This window comes from Phoenix dactylifera, chromosome 11 (genome assembly GCF_009389715.1).
Source record: "Phoenix dactylifera cultivar Barhee BC4 chromosome 11, palm_55x_up_171113_PBpolish2nd_filt_p, whole genome shotgun sequence".
Lineage (NCBI taxonomy): Eukaryota > Viridiplantae > Streptophyta > Magnoliopsida > Arecales > Arecaceae > Phoenix > Phoenix dactylifera.
In genome coordinates, this window is record NC_052402.1 from 3,730,925 (window position 1) to 3,751,790 (window position 20,866).

Sequence of the window (20,866 nt, forward strand, 5' to 3'; positions counted from 1 at the left end):
GTACCGGAAGCAGTCACCAAGTTGGACTTCGATAGATTCGGCTAGGGAGAAAGATTTTGGTTTAAAAACATGCAAGATGCAGTACTACCGATATAATATAATTATATGCTCAATTATGTAAAAACAAAGCAAGTGAGAGATGGAGATAAGAACAATAAGAGCCTATTTGGATATTCCTATAAAATTAAACTGAAAATCCTATAAAAATTGAGTTTGACCTATCTAGCATGTCTTCTAAACTATGTGCACCAATTATATCTAGTATTATAGAATGTTAAGGCCTAGCCCAACCTATGCCAACCGGACCTCTTCCACTCCATTCCTATAGTATGGGAGGAAAAAAAAGGATATCATTTTATTCTTCCTATGGCTCAATTCTGAAAAATTTCTATGAATACTGTGAATATAAACCGCAAGGTCCATGCGAATCCTGTTGGATTGCATACAATTACTCGTAGGCAAACCACTGTTAACTGGACAGTGGACCAAGAGCCTTAGCTGGGCGCCTAACCCACTTGTGGACTCTTAACATCTGCATCACATAATCAGGTCGAAAGCAGCAAGTCAGCATTCCCTCCTTTCTCTCAAGGAAAAATATGGCGCTCTCAGATTGCTGCTCGTTAAATGTGCATTTGATTCATGATGAATGCACTGATGTATTTTTCCTTTCTACCCTTTTCTTTTCCCTCAGACGCAAACGATCCATCAAGAACTGGGAGACGAACTTTTGTAAGAGCAACAGTTCATTTTATGGTCGGGAATGCCAATTTTGGGTTCAAGCAACTGAGAATGTTGAACCCATCAGCTGTGTCCCCACTTCCCAGTTCTGTCGAGATTCTACTAAATTACCATCCCATCAGCACCACATGAAAAACTCTTCTATGTGGAACTCGGATTCAATACTTTTCTTGAATCCTAGCAATCCTGGAATAGATAAGGCAGATATAAGAATAGATCTACACCATCTGAGATAACAGGAATGAAGCAGACCGACCAATGGAATGAAAGTCAAGGGGCTTCTATGAACTTAATGTAATCAGACATGGAACCTGCATGTCGGATAAGCTGTGAAATTTATTTATAAAATATTTGGAACTCCTAAAACCAATCACGACAGGAGAATTCGTTAGCTAGCTAAATTGATCCAGGCCACTCCCACTATTATTATCTGATTGTGTAAAAACAAAGCGGTTGCACAAGTTGAGGTCTTAAGTCAAAGGAATTATAGAGTAGGCCAAGAGTTGATGCTGTCGAAGGATGCTTACTTTTTATAACTCTATATATGAAACTTGGAGACTCTGCACGGACCTGCAGTGCTAATAAACATGTATGAGCGAATATCAATCAGATCTACCTGTTTGGTAAAACAGAGCAGCCAAAGCAGCAGCAGCGGCAGCCATCACTAAAAAAGTATAACATGCAGAATATTTGTGATGCAATAATGGACTTGACTGATGTTAGAAATCCAGACACGAGGTCGCAGTCACCAAGGGCTGAAAACAGTTCTTATCCTATCTGGACCGCACCACAATCAAAAACAGGCCCCAGCAGAAAGTAGATATTGCCCAGAGCCCTGCAGCTTTTGTAACAGATACAAACAGCAGCTGAAATCCTGCTTGAAAAGGAGGTTATTTCCAGAGTTTAACAAACTTGTCATGACTTGCTGAAGCCACCGATCCAGTTACATTTGATACTGCCAAGGCCGCAATCAAACCTTCATGCGCTGGAAGAGTCATGGTCTTGTTCTCAGGCATGTCCCAAAGTTCCAATGACTACAGTGCCCATAATACCAGTAAATAAAATGTCCAAGAGAAAAAGTTCAAGAAATATGTTCAGTTAATACGATAAGAGCAGGATAATTTGAAGCTTTCCAAAACGGTAGTAATTGCGGGAGCAGGGCACTGCACCTCATCTTTTTTTCTTTTTTTTGTGCAAATATAAGCATCAATCATATTGATACAATGCAGATGTGTCTAAGTTGCTTCGTTGTACAATTCAGACTAGTAATGGAGATAAACAAGAAAAAAGTGCTTTCGTGGGCAATTCTTGCTATTCTTGGCGGCCTTTTAATCCTACTGTCATGACGAGTGAATTCGAGTTATATACCTAAGTTGTTCAATATAAAACATCAGTTTTCACTTAATTTTAGAATTCAAATCTTTTAAAACTAATATTAATTTGGAGGAAACAAGCAACAACAGCCTTAACAGGCCCATCTTATTATGAACATTGTCCTTAACATATTACTATGGTACTCAAAAGTTGGTCATCACAGATTCAACAATTCCAGAATAGTGGAGCTATAGCTTCCCACAGCTAAGGGTTGGCAATCGAGAACACACGCAGGCATCACTAAAAACTAATAATTAAAAGATTAGAAAACCGGGACTCCACTAGTAGTGCTAAATGTAATAAAAAAACTAACAAATTTGGTTCTCACTAAATGCATAACAAGGCACGAATTTTGTGCCAAACATGAACATTGTGATATGATATACTTGCTCATGTAACATTTGATCATGTATAGGTCTTGACTCTCTCAAGGCATCACTAAAAACTAATAATTAAGATTTGGAGGAAGCACTTCCCTCAAGGCAAGAGGTGAGCCAAACCACCAATAAGCTCGTTCTAGGAAAATGTTTCTTGCCATGCTCCCCAAATGAATTGGGTATGAATTGTTCTATTCTTATTACCAACATTGTTACAGACCTAATAGAGCTTGGCATTCTTGAAACATTTTCTGTTAGATGGCATTGCTTGTTTCTTATCTGCCACAATTATCTGATAGATTATCATGGGGAATTTTCAATTTCGGAAAATGAGTCTTTTCTTGACAGATATAGTCCATTTTAGACTCTGCAAGATTGTATATTTGTACATGAACACATTTAGCTAAATCATGCATGCTGGTAATGATTGCATACCTTATACAAGTTGAAGCCTTATCCCGGCTATTCGGAGTTAACTTAGTGGATTCTCATTCACCAAAGTATTCCTATTTAGGACCATCCCTAATGTAATCTCAACCTCTTCCATATCTTTTTTTCCTCAAAACCTCCATATAACCTAACATCTTCCGCTTCTACAACCTTTTAATGGAAATTGAAGCCGTCTTCTTATAGGAGCCCCCTCAAATCTTTCTTGCACATGCCCATACCATCTCAATCAATTCTCCATCACTTTATCCTTAATTTGTGCAACTCGAACAACTTCTTTAAAACACCCAGTTCTCAATATATACTTCTGGTTTTATTGCATATCCATTTTAATATTTTTATTTTCTCTATACTTCATTTATTTTCTTGAACCTTCTTTATTACCTAATATTCGGAGCAATACAACATTGCAGACCTTATTGTTGTTCTATGAAATTCCTTTTAAGCCACCAAGATATGCATGGATCACATAATACACCAAAAACACCTCTCCACTTCATCCAACCAGCTCTAATCCTATTACATATATCTTCATTTATTGCTCCATTTTGTGCAATATAGTCCAAATAACGAATCCTATCACTTTGCAATGTCTTTGCCCAGCAGTTAATTGAGAACTCGTTTTCATCTCTATTTTCACCAAAATTTCATTCTGTGTACTGTCTTTATTCAGTAGATTTCTAAGCTTTTGTGCTCTAAAGCTTTCTTCCATATATCTAATTTAGCATGCATCTACTTCTCAAAGCACAACGCTATATTATTGGCAAATAGCATACAGTGAAGCACATCTTCCTGAATATTAGTAAAAAAAATCATCTATAATTAGTCTAAAAGATATGGATGAAGTGCCAATCTTTGGGGCAATCCTATTGTCACTAGAAATACATTCTATGATTTCAATGTATTGTTTATGAACACCCTTCAATCTTAAAGGCCACTAAATTATCTTTCAAGGTAACTTATCATTAAGCTTTTTCCAAGTCAATAAAGAAAATATAGTCTTTCCCTTTGCTTAATTTTTTTTAATCAATTATCTAAGCAAGAAGGGAGCCTCTATCATTGTCCTTTAGTCGAAAATTTAAATCGGTTCACTGAGATTGTTGTACTATTTCTTGGTTTTTGTTTGATTACACTTTTCCACAACTAAATAAAGTGACTCAAGTTTAACTCCCTTACTGTCAGAGCAATTCTATACATCATCTTTATTCTTATAAATACGCACCATAAATACTTCTCCAATCCTCTATTATCTTCATGGTTTTCAAAATTTCATTGAATGAGTTAGCAAGGCAAATCAACCCGATATCTCCCATAACTTGCCAAATCTTATTAGATATTTCATATGGCCCTGATACAGATTGATGGAAATGTGAAAATGTTGTCACTGCAGTCAATGCAATAAAAGCTACAACAGTCCAATAAAATCCAGAATGAACCATTTCTCAAAAAAAAAAAACTGAAAAAAAAAAGCAAGTCTTTATGAAAATGAAAGTAAGGTAGATTTTTTATTATAGCACACATCAAATTATTTCCAAAAAAAGCTTGCATATGCAAACTAACTCATTAGACAATTATAGTCTTAGATCATAGGCTAGAAGAACACCTTGAATAAAACCATCAAGGCGTGAAAAAAAAAAAGCATTCACATGAGTAGTCTACAGCCACCAAATAATCAGAATCATAATGCTGCACAGAAATTTACCTAGTTCATACTAATTCAAATCAGTGTGCCTATTTGTTTAAAGTTACGAAAATTGATAGAAAATGTTTGTGGAAATCAATTGCAAATAAGTAGAGGACTTGCCTGGTAACAGCCGATAACAAGCAAAGATGGATAAGTGGGGTGGAAAACGCATGAATGGAACTTGTTTCCATTGCAACTCAGCTCATGCACACATTCACCTTCACTTCCTGAACCAAGCGACCACACCCTGACCGAGTCTTCACTAACAGAAGCCAGAAGATCACCCAAAGGATTCCAGCACAGAGAATCAACATGGTTCCTGTGTCCCTATAGTTTGGCAATGTTGTCAAATTGAAAATTATCAGTTCCGTGTTCAAATAAATCAAGTGTAATACATAAAGAAGGCAAGAATAACCACAACCCAAGTTGGACATATTCAGAACATAATGATCAGTAGTCATGAACGCCACAGGCATAAATGAATTTCACATTCACGTTGGAGTATCACTGATGCAAATTACACATTGATAATCACATAAAATTATATGGCTTAGAGTTATATATGAAAGGATTAGGACATAACTGAAGCAACAGCTTATATTAACTAATTGTTGACACCATAAATGCAGCAGTTATTTTTTGATAGCTGGCAATAATCTCAAGAAATTTACTTATAAGAAAGCTGATAAAGAATACAATAGTGCATGCCTCTGCCTTTCCCTCCAAACAAAGATGTTGGCAAAATATAGCAATAACAACTAATCAAGAGATAAGTACATAACAGTGTACTACATCAATGTTAACTGCTATAAATACAAAATATCCAAGAAATAAAGCAAGTAGATGTCATAAAAGGTTGTATTACACCAACGTACAGATTCTATCATACAAATATGTTCGTGGGAATATCAGGCATCTTTCAAGGTTTAGAAGCATAAATTTACTGTTTGTGGTTTTGCATGGAAACTGTTATAATCCTGGCAGATAGATCGAGAGTACATTAACAAGAGGAGATTCTTGACTTTGTTCACTGAAACTGTGAACTATTCTTGGAACCAGAATTCTGGTCATGACAATGGTAGTTTTCCAGATATTATTAAGACTAAACTGCGAAGATCTCTCGAATCTTATCGAGGCTTCAGAGTGGGTCAGCCCGAATTCCATAGTCTTTTATTCTCCCTATGGGATCGAGCTGGCCCACTCCAAAGCCACTCCTGGATATTTATGAATATAGGCCTAGCTCAACTTATAATCATATGATTTTGCTGCATGCACTAGCCCAACCCACGAAGAATCCCATAGGATCTTCAACCCAATCATCCAAACAGGCCCTAAATGACTTCAAAGAAAATAAAGTGAAAAAATACAGATAATGTTGAAAATGAAAAACCAATTTCATAAAGCAAAATACTATATTTGCAAATAGATCAGAATAGCAATTCTAAATAAAAGAGACATTGGATATATGATCTCATGTAATGCAAACTACTTTTCAAAAGGCTTGATGCAGTGCTTCCTCTTCATGCTCCAGGCTTGTTAATCAGAAGGACCACAACTAACCTCTAGTGTTTGCCTGCAAGCCTGGGTCTCCACATCTAGTATGGATATGCTGTTGTCAGCAGCAGCTGCAAGATATCTTCCCTGGCAAGGTTGAAATCTCATTTGGTTTGTTCCACCCTGCAAGCACCCAAAATTAGCACATGATTGAATTTTTCATGAAAAACAACCAAAATATTGCAATAAAAATGACTGGTATTGTGAAAGAAGTTAGTAAGTTATAACACTATTTCATACCTTAAAAACTCTAACACAGCTACCATTGTTAATGCTCCAATAACGTATTTCTCCATCACCATCACAAGAGCATATGAGATCATCTTTATTTGGGTGGAAGTCCAAAGACATAACCGATGCTGAATGGCCCGTAAAAGTACGAAGTGAATATCCTGGCTGTATATTGGGTTCACTTAGTCAAATAATGTCTAAAATAGGTGATTCAACTAAGCAACACCAGCTGATAAGAGAAAAGGTAATCTACATTATACATATGCATTTATAAATTAGAAGTTCACTAGTGTGAAAAATATTCAATAGCACAACTGGTTTCTTCTGCTCTTTGGTCAAAAGTGTATGAAAGCCACGCATCCTTGGGGATGACTCATCAGGATTTGAATTTTACACTAAAAAGATTCTTCAGGAAATATAAATACTATAGCAGACTGTGAAACTGATGATTATAGGTTCACAAGAATATGTTAAATGGAAAGATAATATGCTAAAATTTGCCAGCAGGTAAAATGAAGGTGAAGTTTGTCAAACACAAGGCATTTACATATATGGTGGCTCAAAACCAACGAACTTTCTTTAAACCTATTAGTGCTTTACTAATAAACATCCAAGGAAACAGTATTTGGTAAGCCAGCCTCGAAATTGACTATGGCAATATTAACCATGGGTTCATATGCTTTATCATAAATAGCTTTGGAACTAGCAAAAGATATACAGACTATATGGATATTTGCAAAACAGTTACCTGCTTCTCAATGTTCATCAATAAGGATTAGATTCCTGTGCTTTACCGCCAAAGCCGACCAGTAATCCTGAAGATATACTCTTTACTAGCCTTCCTGATCACTTACAAGCCTAAGATAAGCTTCTCAATCAATATAGTATCAGATCTGTAACCAGACCTAAAAATATTCCTGCAGAGTTCTGCACATAGACGATAATTTACACATCTTTTCCTATACACCCTAAAACCATCAATCTTGTATTATCTTAAATTTAAGTCAAGAAGTCTTCTTTTGTAGTTTTTCACCTCTTTAATGCCTGCTGATTGAACTGCCAATCCTATTTAAGATACCTAGTTTTCACCTCTTTGAAATCAGAATTCTGTTACAGATATCAGATTCTTGTCCAGAAATATGTAAACAGGCCATGAAATCCATATCTCTTCCCTGTAAAATCTAATCCATAATCTCATAGCTATCTTCAAGGTGTTAAGTGACATTCTAAGTCCTCTCATCTAGTCTTTTCCGCTCAAATGCCAGCTGAGCAAACTGTCAACATGCAGTCTTCCAGACAGCAAGCATACAAGGAAGATAGGTCCCATCCCCTTCACAACCCTAACCTCCATATATACACTATAAATAAAACCAAGCCTTATGTATCACATCATAAAGTTCCTCACATCATTAGGTGCACAGAAAGCACTTTAAACCTATCAGTTAGAATTAAAATTTTTGTGGGCCGCTGTTCCACATGAGACTAGTCAAAATAAATAAATAGATAAAAATCATTAAAAAAGGGCTCCGGAAACAAGACATAGGTCTTGGCATATTTGGTCATTTGGTTTGAAAAGACTATGCAAGATTGATTCAATTTGAGCACGTAATACTTATTATTTGATCAATAATAGAAAGAACACTTATAATTCATCAGCTTCTATTAGAATTTCAAATAAATCTTGCAGTTAAAAAATAAGTAGATAGCATGCACATAATATTGCTTGCTTCTTTTATTTTTTAAATCTAAATAGAGTTAGCAATACAAATCTTCTTCACTAATTACTCTCAGCTATTTATGAAGTCTTTGCAAGCTCTGCCAGATCCTTTCTCACACCCTTTCTTCTTTCTTTACCCTCTGTAGGTGCAAATCCTAACCTCCTACAATATATTTATTCCTTCTCCATCCTACCTAGTTTTCCCATGTACCTAACTTTCACTTTTCATTTATGCATCATTCACATTGTTTACTTGGACCCTCTTTAATGCCCATCATTTTTGAACCATACATGTTATGAGCCTTATCTTGGTTTGATAATTTTTTAGAGACACCAAGGCTTGCATTGATTACATAATAATCCAAATGCACCTCCTGTTTTAGGTACTCAGGTTTAATTCTATCTAATAACCATCCAATTATGAATTTTCTTGGATAAAAAAATCACAAACATGCTTGGTGTCTAGACTCATTTTTATTTCCATAAGGCTACAATTTATACACCAAATGTTCCATCTTTTATTCTAAAGTTCTTTAGATAATTAACCTCATTTTTTAAAACTTTTCCAGCTTTCCAATCAATCAATTGCGCATCTTGTCAACAAATCATATACAAACAACAAAAGACAAGGACATCTTACCAAAAGACATTCAACTATGACAAGTGTAAAGAGACAGACTTGGTACTGGCCAACGACCGTGGTATGAGTATGAATAGAATTTCACTTGTCCAATTACTACTACTTATGATCCTCACTACCTCAGTATATGTCTCAACAAGCTCAATATACCATTATCTACACCCCGCTTCCTAAAAGTCCATCAAAAAACCTCTTTCCATACTTTATCATGTGCTTCTTTCGAGTTGACAAAGATCATGTGTAGATTCTATAATTTCAATGTACCCATCAAATGCTTAAGCAAGAAAACTACTGTATCTAACTTCCTTGCAAAAATCCAATGGGTTCCTTGAAATTGTCTTAAGGCTCCAAGCCTCCAACTGCAGCCGAGCAAAAAACACTATGTACAACAAAATCATCAAATGGCAATAAAATTGAGGCTCTTTCAAATTTTAGCATGTTGAAATCTTCCAATGATGAATATAGTGGACTATAAATAAATGCAACTTCAGTTCATTAAGCTATGGTTCTCAAAAGTAAAATCACTAAGCTATGATGCATGTCTTTAATCAGGATATAAGGCTTCTATACAGCTCTGCCACATACCAAATAAAAGTGTTAACATGTGGATGACCTGTACTATAACACCATTCAACACCTGAAACAACAGTTGTAACAGAAGCACATTTACTGAAGGAACAGATGTTTTGTGGAGTCTAACTATTCCTTATATATCTTAATGATACCACATAAACCAGAACAGGTAGAATCCACAACAAGCAGGCAGCAACATGTACATGGCAGATTGAAAGATGTAACAAAAATAGGCAATAAAACTAAAGCATAAATTAGCGAGTATTGTTTTCCTAAGTCAAATGGATAGATTTCTAAACAAAGAGAGTGGGAATGTTATAAAATAAGCATGAAACAAGGGCATTAACTACTCACATTATCAGCATCCCAAACCCTCACAGTTTTGTCAAAAGAAGACGTAGCCAGGCGTGGCATGCTTGGGCTAAATCGAACATCAGTAATCAGCAAAGTGTGTTCTTCCAAAGTCGATTTTGGCTTTAGAGTTTCAGTGTACCACAAAACAGCCTGCATTAAAAAAATCATTCAACGACGTGGCCAAACCATCAACTTTATATAAGAATTTCTCAAGCAACACTAAGGACTCGTTTGGTTCGCGGGTAAAGAAGGGGGAAAGTGTGATCAACGGGAAAGTAACGAGATGCCACTTGTTTAGTTGGAGTTTTCAAAGGAGAGAGATGGAAAAGTTGTATTTCCATAGGAATATGATTCCCACATTTCATAAAAAAGTCTTTTCCATGTGAAACATGGAAAAGTTATTTTCCTATGAGGCGAAAATCACTCAATCTTTATTTTTTTGCCAAAAAAGGCCCTTCAGCATTAAAGAGGCATTAAATTAAAGACCTAATTTTTATTAAGGGTGTAATAGGAATTACACATAACTTTTTCAGAAAAGTGGATGGTCAACCAAACATAAGCACTCTAGAAATCTGTCACTTTTCCATGTTTAACCAAACATGCCAAATGTACATTCCCAGGCATTCTCTTCCTATAAATCTTCTACCCAGGAATCATATTCGTAGGAGAGAAAATGCTTCCAGTGAACCAAACGAGAGCCCTAAGAGATATCCCATCCAGATAAGTGACAATTTTTTACTGAAATAGAGCATTTTCTATTTGGTTCTGACCTTCTTATCATGGCCTCCAGTTGCTAGCAGTTTTCCATCAGAGGAGAAGTGGCAACAAACGACTTTATTTGTACTCGCTTGGGATGATCCGATCTCAGTAAATGTAAACCCTGACAGTGCAGTTCTGATAACATTAAACATAAAGTGAACCGAAGAAGATGAAAACCTTTTTTACCCATCTTTTCTTTTTATAGTAGCAGAGCAAAAGCATCTCATTTAAACAATGAACCAACATAAAAGGCAGCACCTTTGCTGACATCCAAACAGCGACCAACTGTATCTCTTGGATCTGTGTCATCATGAGATAAAAAAGACTCGACATTATCACCCAAAGATCCATCCTCCACAAACCGATCCATGTCAGCCTGCAATTCAATATCTTTATCATCCCACTGCCAAAATGAAGTGCTAATGAGTGTCTGTGCAAGTAAAGATGATGTGTTAACTTTCACTAATTTACAACCCAAGTTCCAGGGCACTTACTAACTGGTTTGTTGGCGATGTTAGAGTTCCAGTTCCTTCAGAACCAAAGACGATCAATGGCTTAGATGACCCACCCTTTTGTTGCAATTGTGGCATTGATATCGCATCTCCTGGTGTGTGAGTAGATGGTGTTGAGGGTGCCGAGCTTGGAGAGGGTCCAGCAGTGTTTGCAGTTCCGGAACTGTTGGCAGGACCTGAGGATGAGACAGGCTGCTTTCGCTTACGCCCACCTTGAGTTTTTGAAGCCTGAAAATCCACAAAAAAGATCGTGTTCCAAACCTTAATGAGCATGTAAACCAAATTAACTCTAAATTGTCCATAACCAAGAGGTACAGCTTAATGATGTTTTTTCCACTGATTCTGGGCACAAGAACAACAGCCATAGAAAAACAGGAGTTATTCGGTATTATTCTAAGATAAACTTACAGTAGCATATTCGCCGACAATTCTTAAATTAACATCCTAGTTTCCCAACTCGATTCATTTTGTCGTATTTCTTATCCAAATTTCCAGAAAAAATCAGCCAGAGCAAATCATTGTTGTTGCTGTCAAAGAAATGGGCTCCAAATTTATAAATTTAATCTCCATTACTGTTCTCATAGGGCAATCAGAAAATATTTACATTCAGCACCATACTAGCAAATGTTCTACAAACTGTAAAACAATCCACTTGTTTTTTCAAAAAGGATTGAAGCCCCCAATGTTCTGCAAGACAATGGACGGTGGTTAGCTCTATAAATGTGTACAAATAGCATCATATCACTGACCCAGTATATCCAAAAGTAGACCATATAAGTTTAAGAAACTTCCATATTCTCCAAATTATAGATTATCTTCGATATAGATGTCAGATAAGTTACTACAATTAGTTATAAACATGGTAAAAATGCTATAGTTGAAGTTTACAAGAAGCAGGTGTAAAGTGAGATGCTTACATTTAGAGCCTAAATGAGGTGTCTGCATTTTCTTACCATTAAATCAGGTTGTTAGTAGAAAAAATCAAAAAGAAAAGCAGAAATGTTGTTATCCTGTTGCAAGGGCTGTGGGGCTCTTACATAAATCAAAGGAGGAAGTTGACAAACTATAACCTTAATTACAATAAATGCACCCCTGCATACTAAGATGAGGAGTAAGGCATGTACACTGAACAAAAGCTGCTATTTGAGATGCCGTCTTATACCATAATCTATAAGGTTTTATCTGAAGTATTCGTATAAACCAGGAAATGTTTCAATTTTCTACGCACCTTCTTAGACTATGATTACATCATTAGTGAAGGTAACAGAACCCTGGCAACAAAATTGCTCTGCAAGTCACATTTGAGATGCCACTGCATGAAAAGAAAAGACAAACCTGATCAGTTCCTCTAAAGGAGCTTGACATGCTTCCGTCCACTGTTACATTGCCAGTACTGAGCTTTTCTTGTTTAGGAAGAAGGTAATTTGAATTTTGTGACTGCAAACTTGAAATAGCATGCTGTTGAAGCTGCTGCTGTTGGCTACCACTTCGCTGCTGCTGCTGCTGTTGCAACTGAGCTATTTTCTACTAAACGAAGATAAGAAGATAAGATAGCAGAAGGCAATCCTTGCAAACAGAAGATCATAAAACAAAACATAGCTATAAGTCTATTTCTTCGGAACCAATAATATGCAGTTATACAACCATTGGGAGTGGCAGCTGCTGCTATGTAACTAACATTATGCTTTTTGTCAGTAACAAACATCACTAATACAACAAACAATAACACAACAGCATGTAGCAGATATATGCAGATCTGATATGTAATTAAAAGCTTTTGCAATAGATCGTCAATTTTCATTTCCCATTTTCATAATAAGCCAAGATGATAATTTGAGGCATCAGGGCAGTCCATACAGCCTGCAAGCACTGGTGGCCAATGGCAAAGAAGAGCAATAGCAACCAGCTAATTGCAGGACAAAAACAGTCTTTGATTGCCCAACAGGGGAATGGAAAATACACATTATAACATAGTTGACAAATATGCCCATGATAATTATTGCAAAAGTTTATGTCAAGTAGCGGCAAGATGAAACAACACCAACAACAAGAAAAAAAACTTGCATTTCAACAATAAAATTCATTTATTGGCTGAAACAACTTAATTATGCAGTTATACAACCATCAGGAATGGAAGGTACTGCTTTGTAATTTACATCATGCTTTTTGTCGGAAACAAATATCACTTAGAACACACAATAACACAACAGTATGCAGTAGACATATGCAGGTCTGATATGCAATCAAAAGCTTTTGCAACAAATCATCGATTTACATTTTCCACTATCATAATAGCTCATTATGATAATTTTAGGCATCAGGGCAGTCTACATAGCCTGTAAGCATTGGTGGCCAATGACAAAGAATAGTGATCGCAACCATCTTTTGCAGGACAAAAACAGTCTTGATTGCCAAACAGGGGATCGTAACATACACATTATAACATAGTTGACAAATATGCTCATTATGATTACTGCAAGAGTTTATGTCCAGTTGTAGCAGCAAGATGAAACAAGACCCAAAAAACTTTCATTTCAACAACAAAGTTCAATTACTACCTAACACATCTTCATCATGATATTTGCAGATAATTGTCAGGAACTCTTGAAATTTATCATAAGAACTGTTTCATGATTATACCTTTTCTATCCACAAAAATAAGAAATTATATAAAGCTTTCAACAAGTAGAAGCACCAAGATAAGAAAAGGATTAGAGGTGCACCTTAATTAGCATATCTGTATCAGCACGAGGTATAACAGGGCATGAAGTTTGCGTTGGAGATCCAACATTTGGAATGACATCAACATTGTTTGATTGACCATCCTTCCCAAGAAGCATGTTCCTATTGTTCAGAAGCATCCTTAGCCTTCTGCTGTCAACATCACCAGCTGATGGGGATGTCAAATTCTGCTGTGCTTGAAAAAGTAGCTGTTGTTGGTGTGGACTTAGAAACTGAAGTTGATGAAATTGTTGTGGGGATTGCATAAATGATTTTTGTTGTTGCAGAATTCCTGAACGGAGCTGGTCAAGTCCCTGAAAAAAGTAAAAAAAAAATAACAAAAGATGTACAAACAAGGCACGTTGCTAAGTAAGGAACAGACATGAAAGTTTGCATACGTGCAAAGGGTTTGGATACAGAAATCAGATGCAAAAGTGATAGTTGAATTTGAGACAGCATAAAACTCGCAACAACATATTCGCAGTTTAAAAGGTAATAAATATCTAATGACTTTAGGAATGGTACCAAGCTGTAAGAAAAACAAAAGGATGTAACAGAAGTATTTTTTTCATCGAATAAAAGTTAGTGGTTCTGGATGCACTGCGAAAGAGAAACATGTATAGGAGAAACCCGAGCTACTAAAGGAAGTGAAATGATGTCTAACAAAAATTAGTCTATCAATGACAAGCTGCTATAGAGAAACTGCAGGACTCAGTTTCTTTTTTTCTTTATTTCTTTTTTTTTTGAGGTGAGGATAGGAACCCAAAAACATCACGACTGCCATTTTCAGAATAATGTTTAAATACTATGGAGCTTATTAGGGAGGTGCTAAAGTGTCAATTATAAAAATCCAAAACAATAAACATCGGTAGTCAGAAAATTGTGTTTTAAGGATGTATAAATCTTTCGATCACAAGGATTGGAATTTTGGAAGACAAAATCATAGAATTTGATCAAGGGATAAAACTGCTAACTATAAGCCAATGAGGAAAACATAATGAAAAGGCAGTGATTATCCACAATAATTACCATGGTAAGATGAAAGCAAAGGTAAATGGTGCCAAAAAGTTTGCAAATAACTGGTTTTGTGAATGTGTATTGTCTCATAAATGCAGGCTGCATCCAGGATTTGTTTAAATTTGTCACATACAAAGAAAAAACCCTGTGGTTTGTATTGTTTGGTATGTACAGTTTGGGAATATGCTGTTTACATATTCAGCCAGATAAGGGGCTAAATTGGTGTCACACCAAACTCTAGAAAACTGGATAAAAGAACCTAGTAAGCATGGGGAATGCAATGTCAATTGATGTTCAACAAAAAATGAAACATATTCACAATTGACGGACAAGAAGTCAAGCACTACCGTAAAGAGAGTACTTTCGTTACCTTCAACATCTATTTAAGAGATAAAAAAAAAAGAAGGGGAGACAAATTAACACATTTATAATGAAATTAGAATAAGACAGATGATGATGCAGAAAGATGATACTGGGATGTTGTGTGTGACATCTAGGTGACTTGCATTGCATGCATTATAGAGGTCGAAAATGATGAAGGTGGAAATGCAAAACATGAATAAAGCACAAATGAAATTCACAAATCTAAGTTTTACAAGTCATGAAGACAAAACTTACTGTGAGAGGCCATCCTTTCAAAGTCAAGTTGTTCCCTGTTTGATTTGATCCTGCCATGATTGCGATTACTGAGTTTATATAGCTTAAGAACAACTACTTCAGTTAATCTTAGAAATATTTTTTATATATTATAGTAAAGAAGGAAGGGTAAGCCATTGATAGGACCACAACTGAGCAATATATCAAACTCAAGTGATAGTGATCATAGGCGATCAAGGCTGTAGCTTCATGGAGCAAATAAAATATGATAAGAGCACACACAGAGCTATAATCAAAACGATATAACTAGAAAGCAAATTACCTACCAAATCTTAATTGAAACAAAATATTGAAAGCAGTACACAAATCGTGAAAATATGTTAGGATGTGCACAAACATGGTAATATGCATTTTCAGTTAAAAGTTCCAAATATGTAAACAAATTAAAATGAACTAAAAAGTTCATAACAGCAACTACCTGGAATTCCAATTTGCGATCCATCAGGACCTGCAGCCCTAGGGTTCAAAGCAGGATTCATCTCAGTCTTGATGTCCTGTCAAAATTTCAGTTACACCAGCAACAACAAAAACAAAAAACAGTAATCGCATTGCTTACTAAAAACTAACCTGTGTTGCTCCAGGAAGTTGCTGATTCCTAACCTGAACCTGCTGCAAAGTCCCTGATAAGCTACCAGCTGAACCATGAAAAACTTGCCTGAAATGAAAACATGATCAAATGGCAGATCTAGCATAGTTGTTTGAGATGTTTCGCCCATCTGACAACTCTACGCAAATGCAAACTATAGATGCACAAAGGCACCATAACCATGATGATTAGAGAAAATAACATTAGCTGCAATCTGTGACATATTTAAACTTCATTAAATCTTAATAATCATTGAGTATCATGCAAGTTTTAGGACATATACCCTGAAGGCTGTCCAGATGTTGCAGCTGATTTTAACAATGATGCATGGCTTGGATCCACTAGCTGACCCACATTTTCACCAAATCTTTGCTGCAAACAAATTGCCCAGATGGCGAAGGATCAGTTGATAAGCAAGTAAATACTATGTAAGCAAAAACAATACATGTCAGCATAGAATTACCTTTGAAGAGGTTTCATCTAAAGGGTCCCTTTGAAGTGGAAACTTCAATCGTTCCTCATACATTTTTGTTGCCAAGGCATTAGCAATTCCAGAACTCTGCCGCATTAAAGAGTCACTGCCAACAAGCCCATTCACAGTGCCATTTAGAAGATGAGCTCCCTCTCTACATTGCTGTTGCTGCTGCTGCTGCTGCTGCTGCTGCTGCTGCTGCTGTTGCTGCTGCTGCTGCTGCCGCCTCTGTAAAAGTTGTTGCATTTGAATTTGTTGATGTTGTTGCTGCTGTTGAGGTGGTGCCTGCTGCTGCTCCCTTGCTTTTGTATGTTGAGTCTGCCGTCGTAAAAGGCAATGGATGTTAACGGCCAAAAATTAGTAGGCTGCAGCTGCCAAATCAACTTGAACTTTAAAAGAAGCATGTCTATAACATGCATAACAATATCAGCATACCTTAGAAATTGCAATTCTCTTGTGACAGGGAGCATCTTTTGCATGGTAACATTTACATAACACATCACCATCACATGCTCAGTTTTCTTTTCAAAATGAATAAAAACATATGGAAAAGGATATGAAGCAGCCATGCAAGCACAAGCATTTGAACCAGACAAATATCATTTATCACACTCCTGATCTGGAATAAAAATGATAATTTACTGCATACAAGAAAGCCTATTGCAGTAAATGGTACTAGGTAAACCATTACAGAAGACAGCACTCGGTAGAAAATGCAGAAAGGGGTCCAAACAAAGAGAAATTACTGCCTACATGCCTAGAATGAAATCGATAAAAGATGATGCATTTCAAGCAATTAGAATTTCTACTGTGGTGTTATGAAGCCAAATCAGCCATTCTACAAAGTTAAATACATATTCAATATCTGATATGTTACATGTGTAAAAAACGGCCTTCATGCTGCCTGAAAGACAATACTGTCACAGATCAGAATGTGTAGATAACAAAACAAGTTCAATTTCAGAACTAATCAGCTGAAGTAGATACACAATACGATGCCAAAGAGTGCTTCATGTAACTTTTTTCCCTAGATAAGGGACTAACAACTTGCAGCATATAAATGCACAATCTTGCCCAAGAAAAGGAGAACGGAGAACAAAACAAAAAAGGAGAATAAAAGGAGAATGGAGAATAAATGCACAATCTTACAGCATATAGATGCACAATCTTGCCCAAAAAAGGAGAATGGAGAATAAAATCGATGTTTTTTTAAACAAAAATGAAAATAATATTATGAACGGCCATAAAAACTTGCCTCAATGTATGACGATGCGACAACAGAATGCTTTTCATTTGTCCGTGCAATGAATATATCCCAAAAAACAGACCACCACTCAAAAAGAAAACCACCAGGAGCATCAATTGCTGAAAATTAGGTAATCAAAGTATTCAAATAATATCAATTTAATAAAAAGAAAATCCAAGCATAAAAAAGTACCAACAATCTCCATGGCTTCCGGAAATTTCTCTGCAACTTACCGACCGGATCAGAAGATACCTTCCCTTCAGCTTGGAAGGCCTTTGCAGTTGCCTGCAGATTTCTCTTCACTAAATAATCATAAATATACACATCCAGCCTGTTTTGAGCATTCCATAGAAGATTACAGCATCAGTCAAAGAGTAAGAAATTTCTAATAGAGGGGGAGAGACGTGCCAAGTGCATAGAAACGAAGAAAGCTTACAATTGAGCCAGAAGAACAAATCTTCCGGAGAGGAAAAACAGAGAAAAATGAAAACTTTATTTCTTGAGCTAAAACTCGGCAATAGAGTAAATGGGAAATAAAAAGTAAGGACGGGGGAAAAAATAACAAGAACATCAACGAAAAGATGTAGCAGAAGAAAAGGAAGAATATTTTTAATTCTCCATTACTTGATGCAAGAGCTGCAAAGATTCCATCAAATAAAAATTTCAGCACTTGCAATCCACGATAAAAGAAATACAAGAATCCAGTAAGGACCATGCAGAAAATTGAATCTAAACGAAAAAAAGAGGGCAAAAAAGCACAAGGAACAAAGAAAAAGATTTCTAATAAACAAGAAAATATTTTGTTAAAACAGCATCAAATCTCCTAAACACTGACCCTGAGCAAGAAAACACACTGAAACTCACAAAAATCGGTTCTTGAAATAGAAATAACAAAAAGATCAAAAAAATCAAAAAAATCGGCCAAAGATGGAAAATCCTGGAACAAAATGGGCGGCTAGCAGCTCAAACGCATCAAAACCCTAGCGGACACAACCCTACAATAACGGCTACCAAATACACAAGAAGAACCCACCAGGAAACAGCGATCAAAATATGAAAACTAGATAACCGACAAAATCGAATGATAAAGAAGACAAGACCCTACAAAAATCCGAAACGAAACAGAGATTTCAAACAAGCAAGGCTTCAAAGGGTTACATTTTAACCCTACGATAACGGCTACCAAATACGCAAGAAGAACCCACCAGGAAACAGCGATCAAAATATGAAAAACTAGATAACCGACAAAATCGAATGATAAAGAAGACAAAACCCTCCAAAAATCCGAAACGAAACAGAGATTTCAAACAAGCAAGGCATCAAAAGCTTACATTTTATCGGCTTCCCAGTTGGTCTGCGACATGATTCCGGCCAATCCAAAACCGACCAAATCCTCTCTCCTCCGCTGCGTCTCTCCCTCTTCCCCAAACTCTCACTCTTCGAGCCGAGAGACTTCAGAGAATCCGAACTTAATCTTCTTCCCCCTCCTCGAATCGGATTCCATCAAGAAAGCACGAGCATCGCCTTTCTTTGTCCCCCACCCTTTTTTCGTCTTCTCGTAACTCCCAGCCGCAGCTCTATTCCTTCTTTTATCCAAAACAGAGGTCAGGAGAGAGAACAGAGGAAACCGTCGAGAAAAAATTAAAAAAAAAAACTCTCAGCGACTGGGTAGACAGCCGTACCCTATTTATATTAGGGCTAAAAATCTTGAGAATAAATGAATAAAAATAAAATACGTCTCGATATTTTCGCTTCTGTAAGTCGACGACGATGGTTACCGATGAATACCCTTTTTATCGTCTCCAGCCTCCCCTTAAAATTTATATGCGGGTTAAGAATTGTAGTCCAAGGTATCCTGGTTCCTGTCCGATCATTAATCCCCATTCCGATTTCTATAAATAGAATAAAGTACAAAATAATATTAGATTAAAGATAAATTATACTTAGATCCAATAGTACGAAAAACCTAAAATTACTTTAAAAATAACCAAAATAATCCTTAAAAAAACTTTCTAGCATTTATATATTTATTATACTTATACTCAATATTTTATAAAAACTTATACTTACACCCATTTAAATTGACAATGCTAGTAAAACCGTTTATTTACCTCTCTAAAAAAATAAGATTTTTCGTTCGCTTTTTAGACTCTCGAAACTCTTCAAATTATTCCATCTTCCAAAGTCTTTTTCTCTTTAAGATTAAGCAGCTATAGGTTATTTTCCGCTTTACCACCCCACCACGAATGTCTCTTTCCGACAAGCGACCAGCAAAAAACTTCTTTTTTAACTGACATTTGACGACGAACATCCTTTTCGACCAGCTCCATCCTTTCTGATCAGATTTTTTTCTCGTTTTTTGCCCCACCACATCATAAAAACCAAAGATGTTGACGTGTTATTTGTTGATTTTGAACTCTACTTTTTCAATATTGTAAACATAATTTCTTAATATTATCATTAGAATGAGGATTCCTATATCTACATATGGAGCTATAATATCTCTGATAGCCTGTCATCAAAAGGATTCAAATCAATACATACGTGAAAACTTTTTGTTTGGAGGGTGCATCAATTGCAGTTCTATTGTCTAGTTTGAACCATGGATAGGCTGGCTCAAGCAACAAAATTCTTGATGTTAATTCTCTGCAGCAGAAAATTTTAGAGGCATTCACTTGTTTGAGAGAACTAGATTGCTTTTTTCTTTAACACATGACTCTTTTCTGCTAAATTATCAAGATTAAGCTCATATCCATGGCATCTCATGGTTGTTTTTCTCTCTAGATGGATGTTATATCACTTAAAACTAGTTTGGTCATTTTTAATTTTTTTTCTGATGTTGCATTTAGTCTTATTTAAGTTAATGGTTTAGCTAACATTTTTGTTAGGTTATGGGTTAAAGGATTGGATAAAAACAAACCTCAGTGGGATAGAAGTAAATTTTTCAAACTACTGGATGTAAGTATAATATATCCATAATTTTAGGAGCTTTTATGAAGGAGTAATTTTGACTTTTTATATGAGCAAAATAGATTCACTGATGCCGTTAATTTAGTGGTAAATATAAGTTTTAGGAACTGGTAGATATAAGTATAATAAATGTAAATTTCAATAGGAACTTTTGTGATATACTCTTATCTCAATTCTCTCATGTTGGCTCTACTTTGGACGTATATATAAGAGATCAGCACCATCTCAATTCTCTCA

General features: G+C 36.0%; 1 protein-coding gene across 3 annotated transcripts; it reads right to left on the bottom strand.

Moving 5' to 3' along the window:
- Window positions 1-1,241: 1,241 nt before the first annotated feature.
- Window positions 1,242-19,331, bottom strand: LOC103721045 (transcriptional corepressor LEUNIG-like). 3 transcript variants are annotated; one of them, XM_017846209.3, is made up of 18 exons: window positions 18,991-19,331; window positions 17,893-17,990; window positions 17,669-17,778; window positions 16,405-16,731; window positions 16,225-16,313; window positions 15,923-16,010; window positions 15,774-15,849; window positions 15,317-15,366; window positions 13,684-13,995; window positions 12,296-12,484; window positions 10,943-11,188; window positions 10,707-10,824; window positions 10,460-10,569; window positions 9,690-9,839; window positions 6,415-6,570; window positions 6,181-6,297; window positions 4,741-4,947; window positions 1,242-1,772 (listed from the first exon to the last, which is right to left on the bottom strand). In XM_017846209.3, exons 1-18 carry the CDS (start codon window positions 19,020-19,022, stop codon window positions 1,629-1,631), a joined length of 2,619 nt encoding a protein of 872 aa, XP_017701698.2. In that variant the 5' UTR covers window positions 19,023-19,331; the 3' UTR covers window positions 1,242-1,628. The 3 variants fall into 3 exon arrangements, with proteins under 3 accessions (XP_017701698.2, XP_017701697.2, XP_026665993.2); XM_017846208.3 differs by having other exon boundaries at window positions 10,707-10,851; XM_026810192.2 differs by lacking the exons at window positions 17,669-17,778; window positions 17,893-17,990; window positions 18,991-19,331 and adding an exon at window positions 16,849-17,648 and having other exon boundaries at window positions 10,707-10,851.
- Between the last annotated feature and the right edge of the window lie 1,535 nt (window positions 19,332-20,866).